This window comes from Rhinatrema bivittatum, chromosome 19 (genome assembly GCF_901001135.1).
Source record: "Rhinatrema bivittatum chromosome 19, aRhiBiv1.1, whole genome shotgun sequence".
NCBI lineage: Eukaryota > Metazoa > Chordata > Amphibia > Gymnophiona > Rhinatrematidae > Rhinatrema > Rhinatrema bivittatum.
In genome coordinates this window covers 1,551,937-1,575,591 of record NC_042633.1, presented here as the reverse complement: position 1 = coordinate 1,575,591, position 23,655 = coordinate 1,551,937, and the positions used below count along the sequence as shown (strand labels likewise).

At 45.9% G+C, this 23,655-nt stretch overlaps 4 protein-coding genes across 4 annotated transcripts; 1 reads left to right on the top strand and 3 right to left on the bottom strand.

Annotated features, from left to right (window-relative positions):
* Positions 1-524: 524 nt before the first annotated feature.
* Positions 525-1,045, bottom strand: LOC115080221 (histone H2A type 1-E). Its single transcript, XM_029584353.1, has one exon. It carries the CDS (start codon positions 984-986, stop codon positions 594-596), a length of 393 nt encoding a protein of 130 aa, XP_029440213.1. The 5' UTR covers positions 987-1,045; the 3' UTR covers positions 525-593.
* A 248-nt stretch (positions 1,046-1,293) lies between these two features.
* LOC115080223 (histone H2B type 1-F/J/L-like) lies at positions 1,294-1,751 on the top strand. The gene has a single exon (XM_029584355.1). The coding sequence runs from the start codon at positions 1,344-1,346 to the stop codon at positions 1,722-1,724; it is 381 nt and encodes a 126-aa protein (XP_029440215.1). The 5' UTR covers positions 1,294-1,343; the 3' UTR covers positions 1,725-1,751.
* A 250-nt stretch (positions 1,752-2,001) lies between these two features.
* On the bottom strand, positions 2,002-2,427 carry LOC115080225 (histone H4). Its single transcript, XM_029584357.1, has one exon. The coding sequence runs from the start codon at positions 2,390-2,392 to the stop codon at positions 2,081-2,083; it is 312 nt and encodes a 103-aa protein (XP_029440217.1). The 5' UTR covers positions 2,393-2,427; the 3' UTR covers positions 2,002-2,080.
* Positions 2,428-5,895: 3,468 nt separating this feature from the next.
* On the bottom strand, positions 5,896-6,850 carry LOC115081045 (olfactory receptor 5V1-like). Its single transcript, XM_029585557.1, is given in 2 exon segments — positions 5,896-6,325; positions 6,327-6,850. Coding segments are annotated over 2 exon segments (954 nt in total).
* Between the last annotated feature and the right edge of the window lie 16,805 nt (positions 6,851-23,655).

Below are 23,655 nucleotides of genomic sequence, written 5' to 3'. Positions count from 1 at the left end.
TCAAGAGGCGGGCCTCCTTAATCTGTCCTAACATCCGTGAAAAAAGTCTCCAGTAAACTATAGGTTTATTCTCGGGCGTAGCCCGCTTCCTCCTGCCCACGAGCGATGGAGGGTAGGTGGGTGACTGCTCTGCTCGAAGAGTAACCTAGAGAAAGCCGCCCTCCCCCCCCCCGCTCCACAAACCTCTCCCCTTCACTTCCCTCCCACTGACCGACTGTCCAGCGCCTTCCCACCGTTTTGCATCATATCTTTTTTTTGTCCCCCTGGCAGATTGGATGGCCCTAAAATTGCTAACGACTTCGATAAGCTTTGTCCAGCAGGCTACATTCCCTCTTAGATGGTAGGAAAGGCAAATAAATCAGATCGTGAACCAGGTGCTGAACCTCAGTGCCAGGTAAAGCTACGCCATTCAAGGAGTGGGAATCTCTCCTTTTGTCATGAAACGTGGGAATAGGGCAGTTTTGCATCCGAACGGAGGAATTCAATTTAAAAGACAGCGATTCGCCTCTTTTGAATGCAACTTGGGTGGCTCTGAAAAGAGCCTTTGGGTTTGTGGTTCTATCAGCTGCCCGGTTTCCTGAAGCCTCCTCCTCTTACTTGCTCTTGGCCGCTTTGTGGCTCTCGGTTTTCTTGGGCAGCAGCACCGCCTGGATGTTGGGCAGAACCCCTCCCTGGGCGATGGTGACTCTGCCCAGCAGCTTGTTGAGCTCTTCATCGTTGCGGATGGCGAGCTGCAGGTGGCGGGGGATGATGCGGGTCTTCTTGTTATCTCTGGCGGCGTTGCCAGCCAGCTCCAGGATCTCGGCCGTCAGGTACTCCAGCACCGCTGCCAGATAGACCGGGGCGCCGGCCCCTACTCGCTCGGCATAGTTCCCTTTGCGGAGAAGGCGATGCACACGGCCGACGGGAAACTGCAGGCCTGCCCGGGAAGAGCGGGTTTTGGCCTTAGCGCGAGCTTTTCCTCCTTGCTTGCCGCGTCCGGACATCTCGAGAATCGGTTTCTTTTTTTATTTTTTTGCTCTCTCTCCCCTTTGCTCTCCCCTTACTAGGAACAATACAAAAAAAAAAGCCTTCACCGTCTCTTTTTTTATCTCCTCGGCGCCCTCCCAGGACTTCCTTCCCATTGGTGGGGAGTCTTAAGCCGGCCCCCTTTGAATAATTATCCCAGCCGGCTCCCAGTGCACCAATGGGGGAACCCGGCGTCACAGCGCCGGCGCTTGCAGCTTCTCCTATGCCTGGTAAGCCGTTCCATGAGCAGGCGCTTTGCATTTGGGAGCCTATAAATACCGCTGCTGCCTGCCCTCCCGCACTCATTTCCTTCTCAGATAAACTAAGTCGTGAAAATGCCCGAGCCTGCTAAATCCGCCCCTGCTCCCAAGAAGGGCTCCAAGAAAGCCGTGAGCAAGACCCAGAAAAAGGACGGCAAGAAGAGAAAGAAAAGCAGGAGGGAGAGCTATTCCATCTACGTGTACAAAGTGCTGAAGCAGGTTCACCCAGACACGGGCATTTCTTCCAAGACCATGAACATCATGAACTCCTTCGTGAACGACATCTTCGAGCGCATTTCTACGGAAGCCTCCCGCCTGGCTCATTACAACAAGCGCTCCACCATCACTTCCAGGGAGATTCAGACGGCCGTCCGCCTGCTGCTGCCCGGGGAACTTGCCAAACACGCCGTGTCCGAGGGGACCAAGGCAGTGACCAAGTACACCAGCTCCAAGTAAAGCTGAGAAAGCTTACAGCTGAGATACAGACCCCAAAGGCTCTTTTCAGAGCCACCCAATTTCTCCGTTAAAGAGCATTATCCCTTGTCAGAAACGGCCCTTCCTAGTTTTAGAAGACGTTAAAAGAAAAGACCGAGTCTTCCTTTGCAGTGCTGCGTGTCACCCACTTACCGGATGCCGTAAGGTCTGAGGTGCATGCAATCGGTGCTTAAACCTTCATGAATTTCAAAGCCTAAGAAAAGAAGCAGCGCCTTCTGCTCTTTGAATGAGGAGGTGGGCGGCTCTGAAAAGAGCCTTTGGTACTGGTGGTGAAACGTTTTTCTCTGCGGGTCTGAGAGGGGGGAAAGGAAGGGTGATTAACCTCCAAAGCCGTAGAGAGTGCGACCCTGCCGTTTCAAGGCATAGACCACGTCCATGGCCGTGACCGTCTTTCTCTTGGCGTGCTCCGTGTAGGTGACGGCATCCCGGATCACGTTCTCCAGGAAGACTTTCAGCACGCCGCGGGTCTCCTCGTAAATGAGCCCGGAGATGCGCTTTACACCGCCCCTACGAGCCAGGCGGCGGATAGCAGGCTTCGTAATCCCCTGGATGTTATCCCGCAGCACTTTCCTGTGCCGCTTGGCGCCACCTTTCCCGAGACCTTTACCTCCTTTTCCGCGGCCAGACATCTTTCACCGTGACAGAGAGAGAGAGCGTGAGCACGAATGAGTGGCTGCGAGCAGTGACCTCCTCTTTTCTTGAACAAAAACCGACCTGATGGGGAACAAGAGGGCGGGAACTATTTCTTTTTTTTGTTGTTGTTGAATATTCCGCTTACTGGCACGTACAAAGCGAGTTTAAATCGACGTTCTCGAGCTCACGGGGATCGGCACGCGACTCAAACCCTCGTCCCCCCCCCGCTTTAAGAGCCGCCTGCTCTAGCCACTAGACTACGTGGGAAGCCTTGCTCTGGAGGAGGGAAAAAGACGTACTAGAGAATAGAGGCCATCAAATAAATATCGGGCCAGGATGGGGATTGTCGCAACAGGCTCACGCTCCTTTCCGATGAGATTTGCCATCGGTTTGGCGCCCTCCATTAAAAAATAAAGGCGTCGGGCGGAGGTAACTTTTCGCCACGCACCGCTTAGCTCACAGATTAGCATGGGATGGGGAAAAAAACAACAACAACAAAAAAAAAAACCCCGAACTTTCAAATAAAGTGTTTTCATCACAATTCCAGAATTTAGAACGTCAGCAAGATAAACGTATTTGTGGCTTTTTTTTTTGGGGGGGGGGGTTATTTTCAAACGCTGAAAGCCGCTGAAATACATCTCTCTCTCTCTACTGCCTTCTGCCTCTCGGGGCTCGGGTCCGAGCCGGGAGGGAGAAGCTTCTCCTTCCTCTCCCCCGCACCGTTTGCTCGAAGGCCTCCGTCTGTAGGGCACTTTCTAGTAAGCAGAGAAACCGGTAGATCGCCACCCTGTGGAGAGAGGGTAAGAAGCATCCAAAATATACTAAACACAGTTTTAATATTCAGGTGTTTTAATATTTTCAAGAGAAAAGCTGACAAACGTATTCCTTGCAGCTCTCTATTAAGGAGCTGTGGAGCAAAAAACAAAACCAAAATCTATCTCCTCTCATGGCAATCCCAATTGTGTCCACCGGAGGGCGCTTCTGGAAGTCGAATGAGGTCAATCCTGTACCCTGGAAGGGAGGGCAGTTCCTAGGTGCTCCCCCTAAGCAATCAGACTCGATCCCCCTACCCTTGCAGCTTGAAGTTAGAACTACGAAACTTTAGGGGGCTTTGCAGGGATTTTCATGCTCACGACTTCTAGAGGGGGCAGAAGAAGGTAAAAGTATTTCCATCGAGAAATGTTCATTCCTTAAACGGAAATGTGAACTCTCCACGTCCATGGAATGAGACGGTTTCCCCCTTGTGGTCCTCATCCACTGAAGTTATATCTGTGCTTTCATGGAGAGAGAGAACCTTTCCTGGTAAGGGAGTTTCCGCCAGTCAGCGCAATTCTCCGTGCTCTTACCTTGCCCTCTGCTTCTCGGTCTGTGCTCGTATTTTGCCCTTTGTCTGGGCGTCATTCATTTAGTATTTCAGACGCGATGGGGCAGAAGAAAGCTTTGTATGGGCACGAAACCTGCTGCTGTCTCGGAATAAGCCAACCTGCCGGTGAACTGAGAGCTATTTAAAAATGAATGTCCAGGGGGTAGGGGAGCGTGTTCACCCCTCCACCACGCACAACTTAGCTTAGCGCGCAGCTACAGGCAATGCGCCCGGAGGTGTGAATTATTGACAGTATTTCCTATTTCTTATTTCATTTTGTTTTCAAAATGAAACAAGAAATACAAAGAAAATGTTTACTATTTTACATTTCATTTTGAAGCCCACTGCCACGATTTAAAAAAAAAATACTTCTGTGCCTGGGACACTCCTCCCAAATCTGCTTAAAGAAAGGCCACCATGACTTCCCTAGGCTGTCTCTCCCTTCCCCAGCTCCCTTCCCAGGTCCTTGGGTTTCTGGGAGCAGGAGTGATCCTGACCTGCAGTTCTGGCCTTTCAAAATGGCTGCCGGTCAATCATAGGCCATCACCATTGTGTTGTATATCAGATTCTACTGGAGCTATGGGATGAATGACCCAGGATCTTTTCTACTGCCTGTCTAACCCACAGACCCATCATGGGGTAAGAACTGGGGTGTGGAGAGTTTAGAGGTGTCCTGGGAGAGGTCAGAAGGACCTGGAAAAGGCATGGTTTAATGGAACAAAGTCAACATGGCTTTACCCAGGGCAAGTCTTGCCTCACAAATCTGCTTCACTTTTTTGAAGGAGTTAATAAACATGTGGATAAGGGTGAACCGGTAGATATAGTATACTTGGATTTTCAGAAGGCGTTTGACAAAGTTCCTCATGAGAGGCTTCTAGGAAAAGTAAAAAGTCATGGGATAGGTGGTGATGTCCTTTCGTGGATTGCAAACTGGCTAAAAGACAGGAAACAGAGAGTAGGATTAAATGGGCAATTTTCTCAGTGGAAGGGAGTGGACAGTGGAGTGCCTCAGGGATCTGTATTGGGACCCTTACTGTTCAATATATTTATAAATGATTTGGAAAGAAATACGACGAGTGAGATAATCAAATTTGCAGATGACACAAAATTGTTCAGAGTAGTTAAATCACAAGCAGATTGTGATAAATTGCAGGAAGACCTTGTGAGACTGGAAAATTTGGCATCCAAATGGCAGATGAAATTTAATGTGGATAAGTGCAAGGTGATGCATATAGGGAAAAATAACCCGTGCTATAATTACACAATGTTGGGTTCCATATTAGGTGCTACAACCCAAGAAAGAGATCTAGGTGTCATAGTGGATCATACACTGAAATCGTCGGTGCAGCAGTCAAAAAAGCAAACAGATTGTTGGGAATTATTAGAAAAGGAATGGTGAATAAAACGGAAAATGTCATAATGCCTCTGTATCGCTCCATGGTGAGACCACACCTTGAATACTGTGTACAATTCTGGTCGCCGCATCTCAAAAAAGATATAATTGCGATGGAGAAGGTACAGAGAAGGGCTACCAAAATGATAAGGGGAATGGAACAACTCCCCTATGAGGAAAGACTAAAGAGGTTAGGACTTTTCAGCTTGGAGAAGAGACGACTGAGGGGGGATATGATAGAGGTGTTTAAAATCATGAGAGGTCTAGAACGGGTAGATGTGAATCGGTTATTTACTCTTTCGGATAGTAGAAAGACTAGGGGGCACTCCATGAAGTTAACATGGGGCACATTTAAAACTAATCGGAGAAAGTTCTTTTTTACTCAACGCACAATTAAACACTGGAATTTGTTGCCAGAGAATGTGGTTAGTGCAGTTAGTATAGCTGTGTTTAAAAAAGGATTGGATAAGTTCTTGGAGGAGAAGTCCATTACCTGCTATTAAGTTCACTTAGAGAATAGCCACTGCCATTAGCAATGGTTACATGGAATAGACTTAGTTTTTGGGTTTTGCCAGGTTCTTATGGCCTGGATTGGCCACTGTTGGAAACAGGATGCTGGGCTTGATGGACCCTTGGTCTGTCCCAGTATGACATTTTCTTATGTTCTTATGTTCTTTCTTTAAGTAAGCTTGGTATGCAGGAGGAGGGGAGATTTTCATTTATTATTTTTTAAGAGCACACCCTTACCCTTTATAATGCATGAACCATTTTGCTTCCTTTACAGAAACTATTTTTTTTCTGATTGCTTTTCTCAGAGCCCTCTTCACGTCTGTACTTCTCAGGCAGTAGATGATAGGGTTCAGCAGGGGTGTTAGAGTGCAATAAAGCACGGATGCAATACTCTCAATCTCCAATGAATTGCTCGATATTGGTCCTATATAATTGAAATTGCCACTCGCATAGAACAAGGTAACGACTATGAGGTGGGAGGAACATGTGGAAAAGACTTTCCACCTCCCCTCAGCAGAGCGGATTTTCAGGATGGCAGAGATGATGTGAACGTAGGAGATGACAATAAATAAAAAGTGACAAATACCCAAAAATACACTGATGACATACACTAGCATTTTACTAATGTAGGTGTTGGTGCAAGCCATCCTTAAGAGTGGATTAAAAGTGGTTGATTTTACGGACACCACAGAAGGGCAGGTTGGAGGTCATGAAGGTGTGCAACACTGAGTTCAGGAACCTGCTGACCCATGTACTGGCAGCCAGCTGCCAACAAACCCTCTGGTTCATAATGATCGAGTACCGCAGTGGGTTGCATATGGCGATGTAACGATCATAGGCCATGACTGCCAAAAGGAGACACTCCACTCCACCCAAGGACACAAAGAAATACAGTTGTGCAAGACATCTGCAAAACGAAATGGTGGTTTTCCCTGACAGACCGTTTCCCAGCTTGCTGGGGACCGTCGTGGAAGAGTAGCAAATGTCTACGAGGGATAAGTTGCTAAGGAAGAAATACATGGGCGTGTGGAGGTGAGCATCGGTCCTTACGATGGTAAATATGGTGAGGTTTCCCAGCAGAATCAGGAGATAAATGAGTAGAAAGAAGAAGGAAAGCATGATCTGTCTATCAGGAAACCCAAGCAGAATGAAATCTCTCCCAGCATTGGTCTGGTTGTCTTGTTCCATTTGCTCAGCCTAGGTCACCTGTAAGAAATGGGACAATGAGAAATGAATTCAGTTGCAAAGGATATTTTACTTCTATACAGTACTATTGTAACTCCACCTTTGGGTGGCTGCAAACCTCCAATGGGCTATAAAAAAAAGAATGTATTAGTCTCTTTTACTGTTTCACTCAGGCCTTCTCTTACACACAGTCTCTTTGCTTCTCAGGGCTTAGGAACTTTGTGTGAGGGGAAAGAAATTCTCTTTCAAAGCCCAGAGTGAAAAGAGTGCTAGGGCACTCTTTAACCTGGGGAAGTACACTGAATCTTCCCATGCCAAAAATCCACATGAGAGGCTCTGGTTTAATGTCCAAAAATGACGTCTTTACTGATGCGTAATCAGATGGAATAATTGTACAAATAAAGTCCCCAGCACCACAGCAGTTCTCAGAATACAACCATTTTGCCCCTCAATCTGTGCTGGAATCTGAAAGACACTCACTCTCCAGGGAGTGGAGCTAGCAAGGTTCCCAAGTGGGCTGGGTATCCTTTATTGGAACAGGTAAAACCCCTCCTATTTGGCAAGAAAATGGAAAGAAAATACACAGTCTCTGCACAGAGAGTCCAAATCCTCTCTCCCCAGAGGGGTCCTCAGACATAACTCATTAGAGATATTACTCACCTTTAGATGACCTTTCTCTTTCATTTATCTATTTGTACTTTTCTCGACTCCCGTGATGGAAGTATCCACTTGGAACATTCAGCTCTGGATGTTCCTCTGAAAGTGCAGGAAGAGGGTCAGCTAAACACATCCTCTCAGATCTTTTTACAACAAAAAATACTTTGCCCAAAAACCAATTTTGTAACACCAGAAGACTCTACAGCAGGTCACCACCATTCCTCTGCTTCCTGGGAAGGTCACAGCAGAGTAAGTCTTCCCTATACAGGGGAAGAAGAGGTTTCCTCAAGACGTCTCCCCAATCAAACACGCTGGGGTTTCACAGTCTTCTTACAAAGAAAAATCTTCAAATCCCCCAAACAACCCAGAACAAACCACCCTGCATCTAATGAGTGGGATACAGGAGTGGCGTCCCCGACCTGGCCCAAGGACCTCAGGCAAGATGGAGCCCAAGACCCCAGGTAGGGCAAAAATCCAACAAAGGAAAACTACCTCTACACTTCCTCCAAGCCTTAAAGCTCAACTCCACTGCCCCCAGGGTCTCAGGAGAGAGCTGCTTATAAATCCTCTCGAAGGGGATGGCCAGGAGCTGTGCAGAATGATGCCCCCTATACTGCACTAGCTGAATCAAGGGAGTACCCAGGGCCATGCTGTTAATGAGCCTGGGGGGCCATTACACTAGGGATATTATGGAACATTTTGATAATGGACTTGCTGATGGTCTACAACACTAATGGGTACATATTTTACCCAAGTTGAACAAACTTAGTCAGGAGGTACACACGACAAATAAAGAGCTATGAGGGTACTTTTGTAACATCACGGTAGCGCTGTGCATGTAAGTTGCACCAAATTTCGATGCAAATTTAATGCTAAATTTGCCTTTGGAAATAATGCAAATTAGCACACACAAACACGCCCACACAAGTTAATTTTGCTCTTTGTGCATTCGACTCTCCGTGCATACCCTTTAAAATCAAAATTATGCATGTAAATTCAAAGTCCACCCCAACTCCACCACCCAGAATGTCTCTTTTCTTTGGACACTTAAAAGCATGCATGGAACTGGGCTGCATGCATACTTTTTTTTTATGCATACAAACCCTGGGCAATTTTATATCATACCATATACTTGCACAAGCCCATGTTTTCTGCATGTCCATGGTTTAGAAAATGACCCCTGGGAGGTTTGTATAAAAATGTACATGAGATCACATACTTGCATGAGAACAGAGCCTTGAACTATTTTATAATAGGCATTTAAGTGTATGAAACTGGCTTTGAAAATCAGGCCCTAAATGTATGTTATCTATCTGAGCAGGTTGTGGATTTGCGGCTGTTCATTGCACATATAAAAGGTGCTCTGGGAGGCATTTGGGAGTTGAGAGGCGTTAAGGATTTCCTCACATGAAAGGAATTTCCATAAAGTTATGTGCAAAAAGAGCATGCTACCTATGAACTTTAAGGTGAATTTTTAAAGAGATGCACGGGCAAATAGTGTAATCTCGCAGAAGTGCTATTTCATAAACCTTGCACATACACATGTATGAGTAAAACCTTGCACATACAATTTGCATGAGTAAAAAAGGGTTGGACCAGGGGTGCTCTGGGGCAGAGCTAACACTTCCATGCATAGGTTGCTATTTTATAACCTGTGAAGGCAGCACACATAGAGCTATTACCTGTGCATAATTATAACTCTTTGTTGCTAAATACTGATAGGGTGAGGGGTCTGGGTAAACTGGGTAAAAAGGTGCTGAAGAACCTGAGAACCTAGCAATAAACAGGGCAAACTGGTGGACTAATGAATAAAACTCGTATGTACCTTTATTCCCATAGCAAACCAATATTCAATGTCAATGTGTGCGGGTATCTTTACTTGGGAAATTGCCTTGTTCGGTGCAGGCTTTCAGACATGCAGTTAGGTGTCTTGCTGAAAATGATTCCATGGAAAACATCAGATCAAGGTCAAGATCAAGGTAAGGTGCTTACTCAATTTACGTGTGTATGGATGTCATTTCATCCAAAATGATACACCGTAACAGGCTACATAAAAAAATTGGTAGGTCTTCCATTTGTCTTCCATCGAGCGAGAAGCTAGTTCTGAGCCATCACAAAAACATCAGACAGCTGCACCCTTGAAAGGATCCTTAGATGGCTTCAAAAGCACATGTATCAGAACATCTTGAAAAGATTCTTATATCGGTCCTGGTCACGTGCAATATGATTCATTCTTGCAGCATTTTAGAGTGCATAAAACAAATATGGCACTCCTGGGTGTACCTGGAAACATAGCAATCTACCTATTTCTAAATAAATAATAGGAATATTAGGCAAGGGCAGGTCAATGCTAGACAGAGTCATCTGTCCTACTGGCATGAAGGCTTGTACTGTGCCATTTCAAATCAATTTCAAAGATGATCAGACAACATACTATTGTTCTGCATGTCGTATTGACCTGTGGCACCCAAAACCACGCATCAAATCCATTATGGGCACTGCAATTGTGTTACCGTTGTCAGTGTCCGATGGCATAGATATGAATGAATGGTATATATGGGGCCACCTGCCTTTTGGGGGGTGCACAGAAGTGTGAAGTCTGCAGTACATTTTACCTACAGATTGTCAGGAAGTATTTCTTCACGGAGAGGGTGGTGGACGCCTGGAATGCCCTTCCGGAGGATGTGGTGAAGACCAGAACTGTGAAGGACTTCAAAGGGGCGTGGGATAAACACTGTGGATCCATAAAGTCAAGAGGCCGCCAATGAAGAGTGGGTGACTCGCCAGAATGACGGCTACTGCCTGGAGACAATACCCTTATTCAATAAACATACACATGCTTACTGTGACTCCAACATCGCTCTAAGCTTCAACAGCAAGAGGAAATGTGGAAAAATGGATTTACACTCACAAAGAGGGGAGTAGCTGGCTTGTTACGGCGGTTACTACCCCAAACCAAATAAGCCTGATGCTTCACCTTCAATGCATATACAGCATAGTTCTCTGCTTCCACGGCAGGGGAGAAGAAAAAAGGGTTCGCACTCACAAAGTGGGGAGTAGCTGGCTTGTTACGGCGGTTACTACCCCAAACCAATTGTGTCCGATACTTCACTTTCGATGCATATCCAGCATGGCTCTCTGCTTCAACGGCATGGGAGAAGACTGATACATCACGCATTTCCAGCATAGCTCCCTGCTTCAACAGCAGGGGAGAAGAAAAACAACCAATAAGGACTGTATAACATAGTCTGGGTAAAACAAATAAGCATGGGTATAGCTTGCTTATTGCGGCGGTTACTACCCCTACTACCCCTAACTAATCAAGCTAGATATTTCAATGGTGGGGGTGGAAGGGAAATAGAACCAAGAGCTAAGAGAAACAGATAAATATGAGAGAAAAAAAACGTGTGAAGCTTGCTGGGCAGACTGGATGGGCCGTTTGGTCTTCTTCTGCCGTCATTTCTATGTTTCTATGATTTTATGCCAGTTTTGAAAACTGACCCAGAAAAAGCATGTGCACAGACCTTCACCTGCTATTTGCATGGGTACTTTTTCCAGCGTAATACACGGGCATATTAATATATAAATATATATAATATTACTCCTTCCCAGCTCCTCCCATGGGAACACCATGCCTACTTACATTTAGCATTAGGCAGATAGTGGTGCTATGCATGTAACTTTTACATGCAAATAAGAGAGGCATTTTTCAAAGACCCCCAGTTCCGTGCATAAAACCACTGTTTTATGCTTGGAAATGCCATCTCACATTGTTATTTGTGTCATTCTTTGCTGCTACAGGCTAACACAACTGCCCCTCCAGATATTATCTAGAACAGAATCAAGTCTTGATCCCATAGCTGGCTCTATCTGGCAGACTATGCAGGAGACCTAAGTGGACAGATGTTCAGGCAAGCAGCCACACTAATAGGGGTAGCTATTTAGATTATTGCAACCTGTTTTGGTTACACATGAGAAGGGAGGGATATTGGATGTGAGCTAAGAAAGGGGATGAACTGGTGAAACTGGTCATGGCAAAAACTAACTTTCTTGGATAAGAAGAGAGATCTTACAACCAGTCATGCTCAACAGTTGGCAGATGGGAGGAATATATCCTTGCACTGTGGACTGAAATAAGTGGGCAGACTGGATAACCTGCTTGGTCTTTTTGTGCATCTTGTAGTAATAGAAGAAGAAGGTAGATATTCTTGCTGTTACAGACACATGATATAATTAAAAGGATTAAAAACTCACTGTACCTGAATATAACTCACTCTGAGCGACCAATGATAAGGTATGAGCTGTCTAAATACAATAAAATAAGTAACATAAAAAAATAATAATGACCCCCATGACTGGGATACAGCCACACTGGGCTATAATCTGCTCAGGAAGAATAGGGGAAGACGTAGGAATACAAAGAAAATAGCATTAAAGCAACTGAAATGCCAGGTGGTACAGAAGAGGGAGAAGCCACTGTCATTTATCTTAGAGAGAGGAAATTAACTTCCACGCAGACTGGTATGATCTATAGACCTCCAGCACAGACAGAAGATTTAATTGAAGATGTTCATAAGACTGCAGTGAAGGGGAGGTGTTTCTGGTGGGAGATCTTAATCTGCCAGATGTTGCTTGGAGCCATCCCTACTGCAGAAAGGCACATTAGAAACAGTTAGTACATGCCACGGATTACTTTAGTCTGTTGAACTTTATTATTTATTTATTTAGTTGGTTAATGTATTTATAGTTCACTAAATCCAATTACAAATTGATCAATTGATCAATCCTTCACGCTTACCCGTTATGGTTATTATACTCACGAATGGACTCTGACTCTCCCAGGTTAAAGGACCATTAAGCTTTAACCCGTACGCCCCTATGGTATCACTTCATATTTATTTCCTGCCTTATCTTCTTTCCAGCTTGTTGCAAGCTTCCAAGTTCTCTTCCCTGTTGATTGTAACTTTGACTCATTCCTACCTACTGTTTATCTTTCGTTTACTTGAATAGTTACCCCAGTTTTATTCTTGTTAATTGTAAACCGATCCGATATGGTTATTTACAATAAGGTCGGTATATAAAACTGTTAAATAAATAAATAATAAATCAATGCACATTATAATGCAACACACATAAGCACATCAAAATGTTACATATTTCCCAAAACATTACACAACAAAAATATATCACAAAGCAAACTGATAAACTCACTTAAACAAATTAGATTTAAGATGCTTTCTGAAAATGTTATAATCTTCATACACTCTTAAATTAGGAGGCAAATTATTCCAAAGTACTGGATCAATTTGGGAGAAAGCTCTCGATCTGGTTTACTGTATTGAACACTTGAAGGAGGCCGTATTCTAAGATAATTCTGACCTTTGGAGCATTAACGGCTGTGTTGAAACATAAAGATCAATAAGGTCTGCAAGAGGGAAGTTATCAAGATGCAATGACTTAAAGAGTAAAGTTATCAATTTAAATGAGTCTTTCTTCAGGGAGCCAATGCAAAGAACGTAATCCAGGTGAAATATGGTTGGAATGTTTAGCTCCTGTAATAGCCCTAGCTGCACCACTTTCTGTCAGCTCTAGAACATGAAGAGGTTTCTTAGGTAACCCACTGAAGAGAACATTAAAATCATCTATTTTTGACAGCACTAAGACTTGAACTAGCAAATGAAAATCTGCAGGTGAATGCTTGGCAATTTAAAAAAAGCAGCCCTTACCAAGGATTGGATATAAGGTTTCCTTGCCATCTTGGAATCCAACTGCATTCCCAGGTTTCTGGTCTCAGGCACAATAGGAATGGTTGTATCCCCAAATTTGATTTCCTGGAACTCCATCCCAGGCTTATGACTTATTTGTAGAACTGTAGTCTTCTTAGCATTTAGCACTAATTTGTGCTGAAATAGCCAAGACTGAATAGCTGACATGCAATCTCTAAACTTAAGCTCAGGTAAAGAATTATCTGGCGCAAAAGCCAAAGGCAGCATAAATTGCAGATCATCCGCATCGATCTAGAAAGAAACCCCAAGTGCTCAAAACAGAGCTCCTATTATTTGTAAACAAGCCATTAAGCCCGTCACAACGGGCTACATTACATTTTTGTTTTCGGTCCATTTTCGAAAACAGCACCCTCCTACACTTTTTCTTCTTCATTCCCCCTTCCCCTCAGTCACACACCCCCTTCCCACCCCTCAGTCTTACTCACTCTCTGTCTCCCACTGCCTCCTTCCCCTCACTCTCATCTCCCTCCCCTTCCCTCAGTCACTCCCACCTTTCTCCCCTTCCCTCAGTCACTCCCCACCCTGTCTCAATCCCATCCCCTCTCCCTCAGCCCTCCTCCACTCCCTTTTTCTCTGCTCCACAACTTCTTACCCTTCCACTTACTCACATCCCTGTCTCTCACCTCTCCCTCATTCTCCCTCTCCCCTCACTCTTCCCCACCCCCTCCCTCCCCCCTCTCAGTCCCTCCCTCCCTCCCTCTCACTCAGTCCCTCCCTCCCACTCAGTCCCTCCCTCTCACTCAGTCCCTCCCCCTCCCTCCCACTCAGTCCCTCCCCCTCACTCAGTCCCTCCCCCTCCCTCCCTCTCACTCAGTCCCTCCCCCTCCCTCAGTCCCTCCCTCCCACTCAGTCCCTCCCCCTCACTCAGTCCCTCCCACTCCCTCCCTCCCTCCCTCTCACTCAGTCCATCCCTCCCTCTCTCTCTCTCCTCCCTCCCTCGCTACTGGCTGCCGCTGCTCCTCGTCGTCGTTCGCTGCCGTCGCTGCCGCCGACGCTGCCACCCGACGCCGCCGCCGCCACCCGACGACGCCGCCGCTGCCGCTGCCACCCAATGCCGCCATCGCCGCTACCACCCGACGCTGCCATGTTTTTTTTTTTTTACGCTGGCTAAGACCGACGTCCTTGCCCGCACATGCGCAGTAGAGCTGCGCTCTACTGCGCATTTGCGGGCCGTCGGTCATGGCCCATTTATAAGGTAGACAAGCCGTTAAGCCCGTTAAAACGGGCTACATTACATTTTGTTTTCAGTCCATTTTCTAACACAGCACCCTTCTACACTTTTTCTCCCTCTCTCCCCCTTCCCCTCGTTCACTCCTCCCCTTTCCTCCACTCAGTCTTACTCACCCTCTGTCTCCCACTGCCTTCTTCCCCTCACTCTCACCTCTCTCCCCTTCCCTCAGTCACTCCCCACCCTCTCTCAATCCCATCCCCTCCCCCTCAGCCCTCCTCCACTCCCTTTTTCTCTGCTCCACAACTTCTTACCCTTCCACTTACTCACATCCCTGTCTCTCACCTCTCCCTCATTCTCCCTCTCCCCCTTCCACTTACTCACATCCCTGTCTCTCACCTCTCCCTCATTCTCCCTCTCCCCTACCTCCCTCCCACACTCTCACTCCCACACTCTCACTCAGTCCCTCCCTCACTCTCACTCAGTCCCTCCCTCCCAGTCCCTCACCCTCACTCAGTCCCTCCCTCCCAGTCCCTCCCCCTCTCCCTCTCACTCAGTCCCTCCCTTCCTCCCACTCAGTCCCTCCCTCTCACTCAGTCACTCCCTCCCACTCCCTCTCTCCGTCCCTCCCACTCCCTCCCTCTCTCTCACTCAGTCCATCCCTCCCTCTCTCTCTCTCCTCCCTCCCTCGCTACTGGCCGCCGCCCGCTGCCGCCACCGCTGCCACCCGCCGCTGCCATGTTTTTTTTTTCCTGACGTGTCTAAGACCGACGTGCTCGCCCGCACATGCGCAGTAGAGCTGCTCTCTACTGCGCATTTGCGGCACGTCGGTCAACCTTCATTTATTAGGTTGATAGACATTAAAGAGCACTGATGATAGTGAGGAGTTCTGTGGGAAGAAGGATTTCAATTTATAGTAATCTGTTGATGATAAAGATCATCAACAAAGTAATCTGTTGATGATAAAGAACTAAACCAGGCCAAAGTAATCTGTTGATGATAAAGAACTAAACCAGGCCAACACAACCAATTTAAGGCCAATGGTGCATTATTAATCCATCCACCACTTCCTAGGAGTCTGTACCTTCAAAAAAAAAAGCAGCTGTTATAAAATAAATGAAAAGGGAAGAGGAGAGAATCTAGGAATGGTAAAAAAACAAAAAACAAAGTTTCATTTTTGCTGCAGTAGGGGGTTCTGAATAGGGAAGCAGGTTACGGGACTTCTCTATCGTTGCAAGAAATACAGAAAGCTGTGAGGAAGAGCAGACAAGGTGGGGGTAATGGAGAAGGAAGGAACTTTGGAATATTAGGACAAAAGACATGACAATGTCTCATACACTCATCTACCTGGAATGCTAGAGGGCTAAAATGGAGAGATGACAAAGACAACTCACACAGAGTAGGGGGGGAATGTGATTGCAGTGAGCTCCAAAGAAAAGATAGCAAGGTCAGCAAATAGGCGGCACTCTCAGATTAAGGATAGGCATTCGTTTTCAAATGCAATGAAAAGCACAAGAAAATAAGCTATTTCATTTGAAAATGAAACAGAAAAAGTGAAACAAAAATTCAATTTCATTCCATTTCATTTTGTTTTCAGAAATAGTACATGCTGTTTGCAAACAGTGCATGCTATATGGCTTTAGTACATGCTATTTACATAGAAACATAGAAACATAGAAATGATGGCAGAAGAAGACCAAACGGCCCATCCAGTCTGCCCAGCAAGCTTCACACATTTTTTCTCTCATACTTATCTGTTTCTCTTGGCTCTTAGTTCTATTTCCCTTCCACCCCCACCCTTAATGTAGAGAGCGGTGATGGGGCTGCATCCAAGTGAAATATCTAGCTTGATTAGTTAGGGGTAGTAGGGGTAGTAACCGCCGCAATAAGCAAGCTACACCCATGCTTATTTGTTTTTACCCAGACTATGTTATACAGCCCTTATTGGTTGTTTTTCTTCTCCCCTGCCGTTGAAGCAGGGAGCTATGCTGGATATGCGTGAAGTATCAATTTTTCTTCTCCCCTGCCGTTGAAGCAGAGAGCTATGCTGGATATGCATCGAAAGTGAAGTATCAGGCACATTTGGTTTGGGGTAGTAACCGCCGTAACAAGCCAGCTACTCCCCGCTTTGTGAGTGTGAATCCTTTTTTCTTCTCCCCTGCCGTTGAAGCTATGCTGGATATGCGTGAAGTATCAGTTTTTCTTTTCCCCTGCCATTGAAGCAGAGAGCTATGCTGGAAATTCGTGATGTATCAGTCTTTCTCCCATGCCGTTGAAGCAGAGAGCCATGCTGGATATGCATCGAAAGTGAAGTATCAGGCACATTTGGTTTGGGGTAGTAACCGCCGTAACAAGCCAGCTACTCCCCGCTTTGTGAGTGCGAACCCTTTTTTCTTCTCCCCTGCTGTTGAAGCAGAGAGCTCTGCTGGATGTGTGAAGTAACAGTTTTTCTTCTCCCCAGCCGTTGAAGCAGAGAACTATGCTGGATATGCATTGAAAGTGAAGTATCAGGCTTATTTGGTTTGGGGTAGTAACCGCCGTAACAAGCATTGAAAGTGAAGTATCAGGCTTATTTGGTTTGGGGTAGTAACTGCCGTAACAAGCCAGCTACTCCCGTCTTTGTGAGTGTAAATCCTTTTTTCCACATTTCCTCTTGCTGTTGAAGCTTAGAGTGATGTTGGCGTCACAGTAACCATGTGTATGTTTATTGAATAAGGGTATTGTCTCCAGGCAGTAGCCATCGTTCTGGCGAGTCACCTACGCTTCATTAGCGGCCTCTTGACTTTATGGATCCACAGTGTTTATCCCACGCCCCTTTGAAGTCCTTCACAGTTCTGGTCTTCACCACTTCCTCCGGAAGGGCATTCCAGGCATCCACCACCCTCTCCGTGAAGAAATACTTCCTGACATTGGTTCTGAATCTTCCTCCCTGGAGCTTCAAATCGTGATCCCTGGTTCTGCTGATTTTTTTCTTATAGTAAAGGTTTGACGTTGCCTTTGGATCATTAAAACCTTTCAAGTATCTGAAAGTCTGTATCATATCACCTCTGCTCCTCCTTTCCTCCAGGGTGTACATATTTAGATTCTTCAATCTCTCCTCGTACGTCATCCGATGAAGATCTTTCACCTTCCTGGTCGCCCTTCTCTGTACCGCTTCCATCTTGTCTCTGTCTCTTTGTAGATACGGTCTCCAGAACTGAACACAGTACTCCAGGTGAGGCCTCACCAAGGACCTGTACAAGGGAATAATCACTTCCCTTTTCTTACTCGATATTCCTCTCTCTATGCAGCCCAGCATTCTTCTGGCTTTTGCTATCGCCTTGTCGCATTGTTTCGCAGACTTCATATCATTAGACACTATCACCCCAAGGTCCCTCTCCTGCTCCGTGCACATCAGCCTTTCCCTCCCCATCGAATACAGTTCATTCGGATTTCCACTCCCCATATGCATGACTTTGCACTTCTTGGCATTGAATCTCAGCTGCCATATCTTCGACCACTCTTCCAGTTTCCTTAGATCCCGTCTCATTCTCTCCACTCCTTCCGGCGTGTCCACTCTGTTGCAGATCTTAGTGTCATCCTCAAAAAGACAAACCTTACCTTCTATCCCGTCCGCAATGTCGCTCACAAAGATATTGAACAGGACCGGTCCCAACACCGATCCTTGCGGTACACCACTTAAAACCGCTCTCTCTTCAGAGAAGGTTCCATTTACCATCACACATTGTCTTCTGTCCGTCAACCAATTTGCAATCCAGGTCACCACCTCGGCACTCACTCCTAAGCTTCTCGTTTTATTCAACAGTCTCCTGTGCAGAACCGTATCAAAAGCTTTGCTGAAATCCAAGTATATGATATCGAGCGCTCTTCCTCAATCCAATTCCTTGGTTACCCAGTCAAAAAAGTCAATCAGATTTGTCTGACAGGATCTTCCCCTGGTGAATCCATGTTGCCTCTGGTCCATCAATTCTCCGGACTGTAGATAGTTCACTATTCTCTCTTTCAGCAGTGACTCCATTACTTTTTCCACCACCGAAGTGAGGCTAACCGGTCTGTAGTTGCCAGCCTCCTCCCTGTTCCCACTCTTGTGAAGCGGGACCACCACCGCTCTTCTCCAATCACTCGGCACCACTCCCGTTTCTAGGGATCTATTGAACAGGTCACACAGCGGACCCGCCAGAACATCTCTGAGCTCCCTCAATATCCTTGGATGAATCCCATCAGGCCCCATGGCTTTGTCCACATTCAGGTTCTTTAGCTCTTCCCACACATTTTCTACTGTAAAAGGATTTTCATCTATTCCACTTCCCTCCAGTTTCTTGTTGTGTAGAGATGGTCCTTCTCCAGGGTCTTCTTTAGTGAACACAGAGCTGAAGTATTCGTTTAATATTTCTGCCATTTCTTCGTCTCTCTCCACACATTGATCATTACCACCTTTCAATTTCACTATACCACTTTGGACCTTTCTCTTTTCGCTGATGTATCTGAAAAATGTTTTGTCACCATTTTTTATCTCTTTGGCAATCCTCTCTTCTGCTTGATTTTTTGCCAACTTGATTATTTTCTTCGTCTCCCTCAGTTGATACAAATATTCTTCTTTGTGCTCCTCCCTTTGGGATCCTTTATATTTCTTGAATGCTGTTCTTTTAGCTTTAATTTTGTCAGCCACCTCCTTTGAGAACCAGATAGGTTTCAATTTTCTTTTGCTTTTCTTTACGTTTCTAACATATAGAGCAGTTGCCTTGGTGATTGCTCCTTTTAGATTGGTCCACTGCTGATCCACATCTCTCTCGTTCTCCCATCCTTTAAGTTCTTCCTCCAGGTACTTCCCCATTTCCTCAAAGTCTGTGTTTTTGAACTGTAAAACTCGGGTCTTTGTGGTTCTTTTCCCTATTCTATTAGTGATATTAAACCATACTGTTTGATGATCACTGCTGCTGAGGTGGGCGCCCACCTGGACATCTGAGACATTATCTGCATTAGAGAGCAATAAGTCGAGTATAGCACCTTCTCTCGTGGGTTCCAACACCATTTGTTTGAACAAAGATACTTGCATGGCATCCATTATTGCTCTACTATTTTTAGTTTCTGCAGATGGGATTTTCCAGTCTACATCTGGCATATTAAAGTCACCCACGATCACTACTTCTCCCTTCCTACCTATCTTATGGATATCTTCAATCGGATTTCTGTCCAGCTCTTCCTTTTGGTTTGGAGGCCTGTAAACCACTCCAATATAAATGGACACTCCGTCATCTTTTTTTAGGGCGACCCATAGAGCTTCTTCTTTACCCCAACTTCCTTGTAGCTCAGATGCTTGGATGCTGTTTCTGACATAAAGATCCATGCTGTGAACGATTAGTATTTTGAATTGCCAGAGACTGAGGGTTCCCTTTGCAACGAGGGTTCAGTTGTTGGGCCAAAACAAGTGCTGACGTCATCTCCCACCCAAATCTACAATATCACCTATGTTGACGTTGTAGTTTACACAGTGCCTTTGTAAACTATGGGAAGACAGAGTACAACTATGGGTAGAGTACAACTACCACCAGTTTTATATAGTACTAGAAACATTACTTTTGGCACCTAAGAAAGATTTCAGGAACATGGCCCATATTATGAACATCATGAAAACTATTGAGCATATGAAATATTTAAGCTCCAAACATCTTGTAGGGACGTAAAACCTGGCTGTTCAGGCACAGCATTTGAGGATAGAGGTCAAGCCCTCGTAGGGACATAAAGCCTGGATGGACAGGCACAGCAATAGAGGTCAAGCCCTTGTAGGGACGTAAAACCTGGCTGTTCAGGCACAGCATTCGAGGATAGAGGTCAAGCCCTCGTAGGGACATAAAGCCTGGATGGACAGGCACAGCAATAGAGGTCAGGCCCTTGTAGAGTGGTGGTGAAGGTAGTCGTCCATAAACCACTTCAAATGGTGTTGATCCAGTGGATGACGCTGGATGTGAGTTAATGGCGATTTCTGCCCATGACAACAGTTCGGCCCAGTTATTCTGACGGCAACTCACATAGGCAAGAATTAACTGTTTTAGAGTCCTATTCATCCTCTCAGTTTGGCCATTTGATTGGGAATGATAGGCAGATGTATAATCCAGAGAGATGTCAAATAGCTTGCACAAAGCCTTCCAGAATATTGCCATGAATTGTGATCCTCTATCCGAGACAATGTGCTTTGGTAGGCCATGTAGGCGAAAGATGTGGACTATGAAGAGCTTAGCAAGCTCCAAGGCTGAGGGTAAGCCAGGCAGCACCTCGAAATGAACCATCTTACTGAAACTGTCAACAGTCACCCAGATAGTATTCATTCCTCCAGAAGGTGGCAGATAAACTACAATGTCTGTAGCGATGTGAGTCCATGGCTCCTCTGGAACTGGCAGCGGTTGCAGCAATCCCCAAGGCTAACCAGAAGTAGGCTTATGTTTGGCACAGTTGGAGCATGACACTTCATAGGAGTACATGTCCTCCTTGATAGTAGGCCACCAATAATACTTCTGTAATTTCAGCGGGGTACGGCATTGACCAGGATGGCCAGCCAGCTTGGAATCATGAGCCCAGTTAAGTAGTTTCCTTCTGAGGTTCTTCGGTACAATAGTTTTACCGGCAGGCACAGAGTGGGTAGCCGCCAAGATGTCTTTCTTCGGGTCAATGATATGCTGTGGTTCTTCAGGAGCATCTTCTCTGGTATTCTTGTCTCCAGGACTGTATTTGAGCACAAAGTCAAAGCGATTAAAAAACAAGGACCATCTGGCTTGTTTGTGGTTAAGACATTGCACATGATGGAGATACTCTAGATTCTTATGGTTCGAGAATACGGTAATTTGATGTTGGGCACCTTCGAGCCAAGGCCGCCATTCCTCGAATGCCATCTTAATAGCCAGGAGCTCTTTATCTCTGATCCCATAATTCTTCTCTGCAGGAGAAAAGCGCCACGAGAAAAAGGAGCAGGGATGTAAGGCTTTAGAATCTCCAGTTTGGCTCAACACAGCCCCTACTCCAACATCTGAAGTGTCAACCTCCATGATGAAGGGTTTGTTGGGGTCCGGGTGACGCAGACATGGCTTGGTGGAAAAGGCAGTCTTTAATTTCTCGAACGCGGAAATGGCCTCTGCAGGCCACTTTGAAGCATTGGCCCCTTTCCGTGTCATCGCAGTTAAGGGCACTGTTAAAGAAGAGTAGTTCTTGATAAAGCTTCTATAGTAATTTATGAACCCCAAAAATCATCTCAGGGCCTTCAGACTGGTAGGTTGAGACCAATTCTTGATACTCTCTAATTTTTGGGGATCCATCTGGAAACCTTGTTTCGATACGATGTAGCCAAGAAAAGGCACAGATTCCTTGTGAAACTCACATTTTGACAATTTGGCATAGAGACGGTGTTCTTGAAGTCTCAGTAATACTTGTTTGACATCTGCCAGATGAGTAGACATATCTTGTGAAAAGATCAAGATGTCATCTAGGTAGACAACGACACATTTGTACAGAATGTCCCGCAAGAGTCGTTCATCATGTTCTGAAACACAGCGGGTGCGTTGCACAGGCCGAAAGGCATCACCAAATATTCGAAATGGCCGTCTTGAGTGTTGAAAGCTGTTTTCCACTCATCGCCATCGCGAATGTGAACCAAGTTATAGGCTCCCTTCAGGTCAAGTTTTGAGAATATCTTGGCCCCTTGCAGTCGATCAAACAGCTCCTAGACCAGAGGTAGGGGGTATCGGTCTTTAATCGTGATCTCGTTCAGACCTCTATAATCGATACAAGGACGCAAGGTACCATCCTTCTTCCCCACGAAGGAGAAGCCTGCACCCGCAGGAGACTTAGATGGTCTAATGAACCCCTTTTGCAAATTCTCTTCAATATACTCTGACATGGCTTTATTTTCTACCACTGACAGGGGGTAGACACGTCCTTTAGGAGGTTCAGTATTAGGTTTCAGTCTTATGGCGCAGTCATAAGGTCTATGTGGCAGAAGGATGTCAGCAGTTTCTTTGGAGAACACATCACGAAATGATGCATACTGAGATGGCAGTCCTGGCATCACTGGGGTAGTAGGCATACAGAGAATAGAAGTAACCTCCTTTAGGCATTTGCCATGACATTCTGGGCCCCAACGGGAGAGTTCCAACATGGCCTAATTGAATTGCAGCATATGCAGCTGCAACCAGGGTAACCCCAGAACGATAGGGTGCATGGCCTTCTCCAACACAAAGAAGGAAATATGTTCGGTATGGAGAGCGCCGGTGCGGAGAGATACCAGTTTGGTACAACGGGTAACAGCACCCGGTAAAGGCTCCCCATGTATAGATGATAAGAGTAATAGAGTCTTCGTAGTGGTGAGGGGAATCTTCAAGTGTTCCACTAAACATTGAAGAATAAAATGACCTCCTGCCCCTGAGTCCACCAGGGCAAGAGTCTGAAACTCCAACGGTCCACAGATCAGAGAGACAGGGAGAGAGAGTGGAGGGGAGGGCGTAATGAGGCCTAAGAAGAGTCCTCCCGCAGGACTTAGGCCCATTCATTTCCCGGACATATCGGGCATGTTTGGACTGCATGACCAGCTTATCCACAGTACATGCACAATCCGTTCCTCTTCCGAAGTCTTCTCTCTTTGGATGTCAGGTGTCCGCGACCAAGTTGCATCGGTTCTTCCTTACTGGCAATGGGAGTCAATGGGACCATTCTGAGTGCAGGCTTAGCATGAACTTCCTTCTGAACAGGTTCTTTTCAAGGCTTGAGCTCTAGCACCTTATCACAAAGCCGGTGATACATTCCAGTAGCCAAGGCCACGAGCTCATCCAGCGAGTCAGGTGTTTCACGAGCAGCCAGCTCGTCCTTCAAGCGGGAATCCAAACCTTTGAAGAAGAGAGTTTTCAGGCATCTAGGGTCCCAATGTAGTTCAGTCACAAGAGCCTTGAATTCTATATCAGCCAGAGGTCAGTTGCCTTGCTTCAGGTCCACCAATGTAAAACCAGCAACAGTATACCGGGCAGGATCGTCAAAAACGGATTTAAACAAGTCCATAAATCCATCAATATCCTGAAGATTAGGGTCTTTGCGTTCACACAGCGCAGAAGCCTAAGTCAAAGCCCTTCCATCCAGGTAGGATAGAATATAAGTAGTCTTGGCGTAGGCTGTGGGGAAATGAGTAGGTTGCAATGCAAATTGCATACAACACTGGT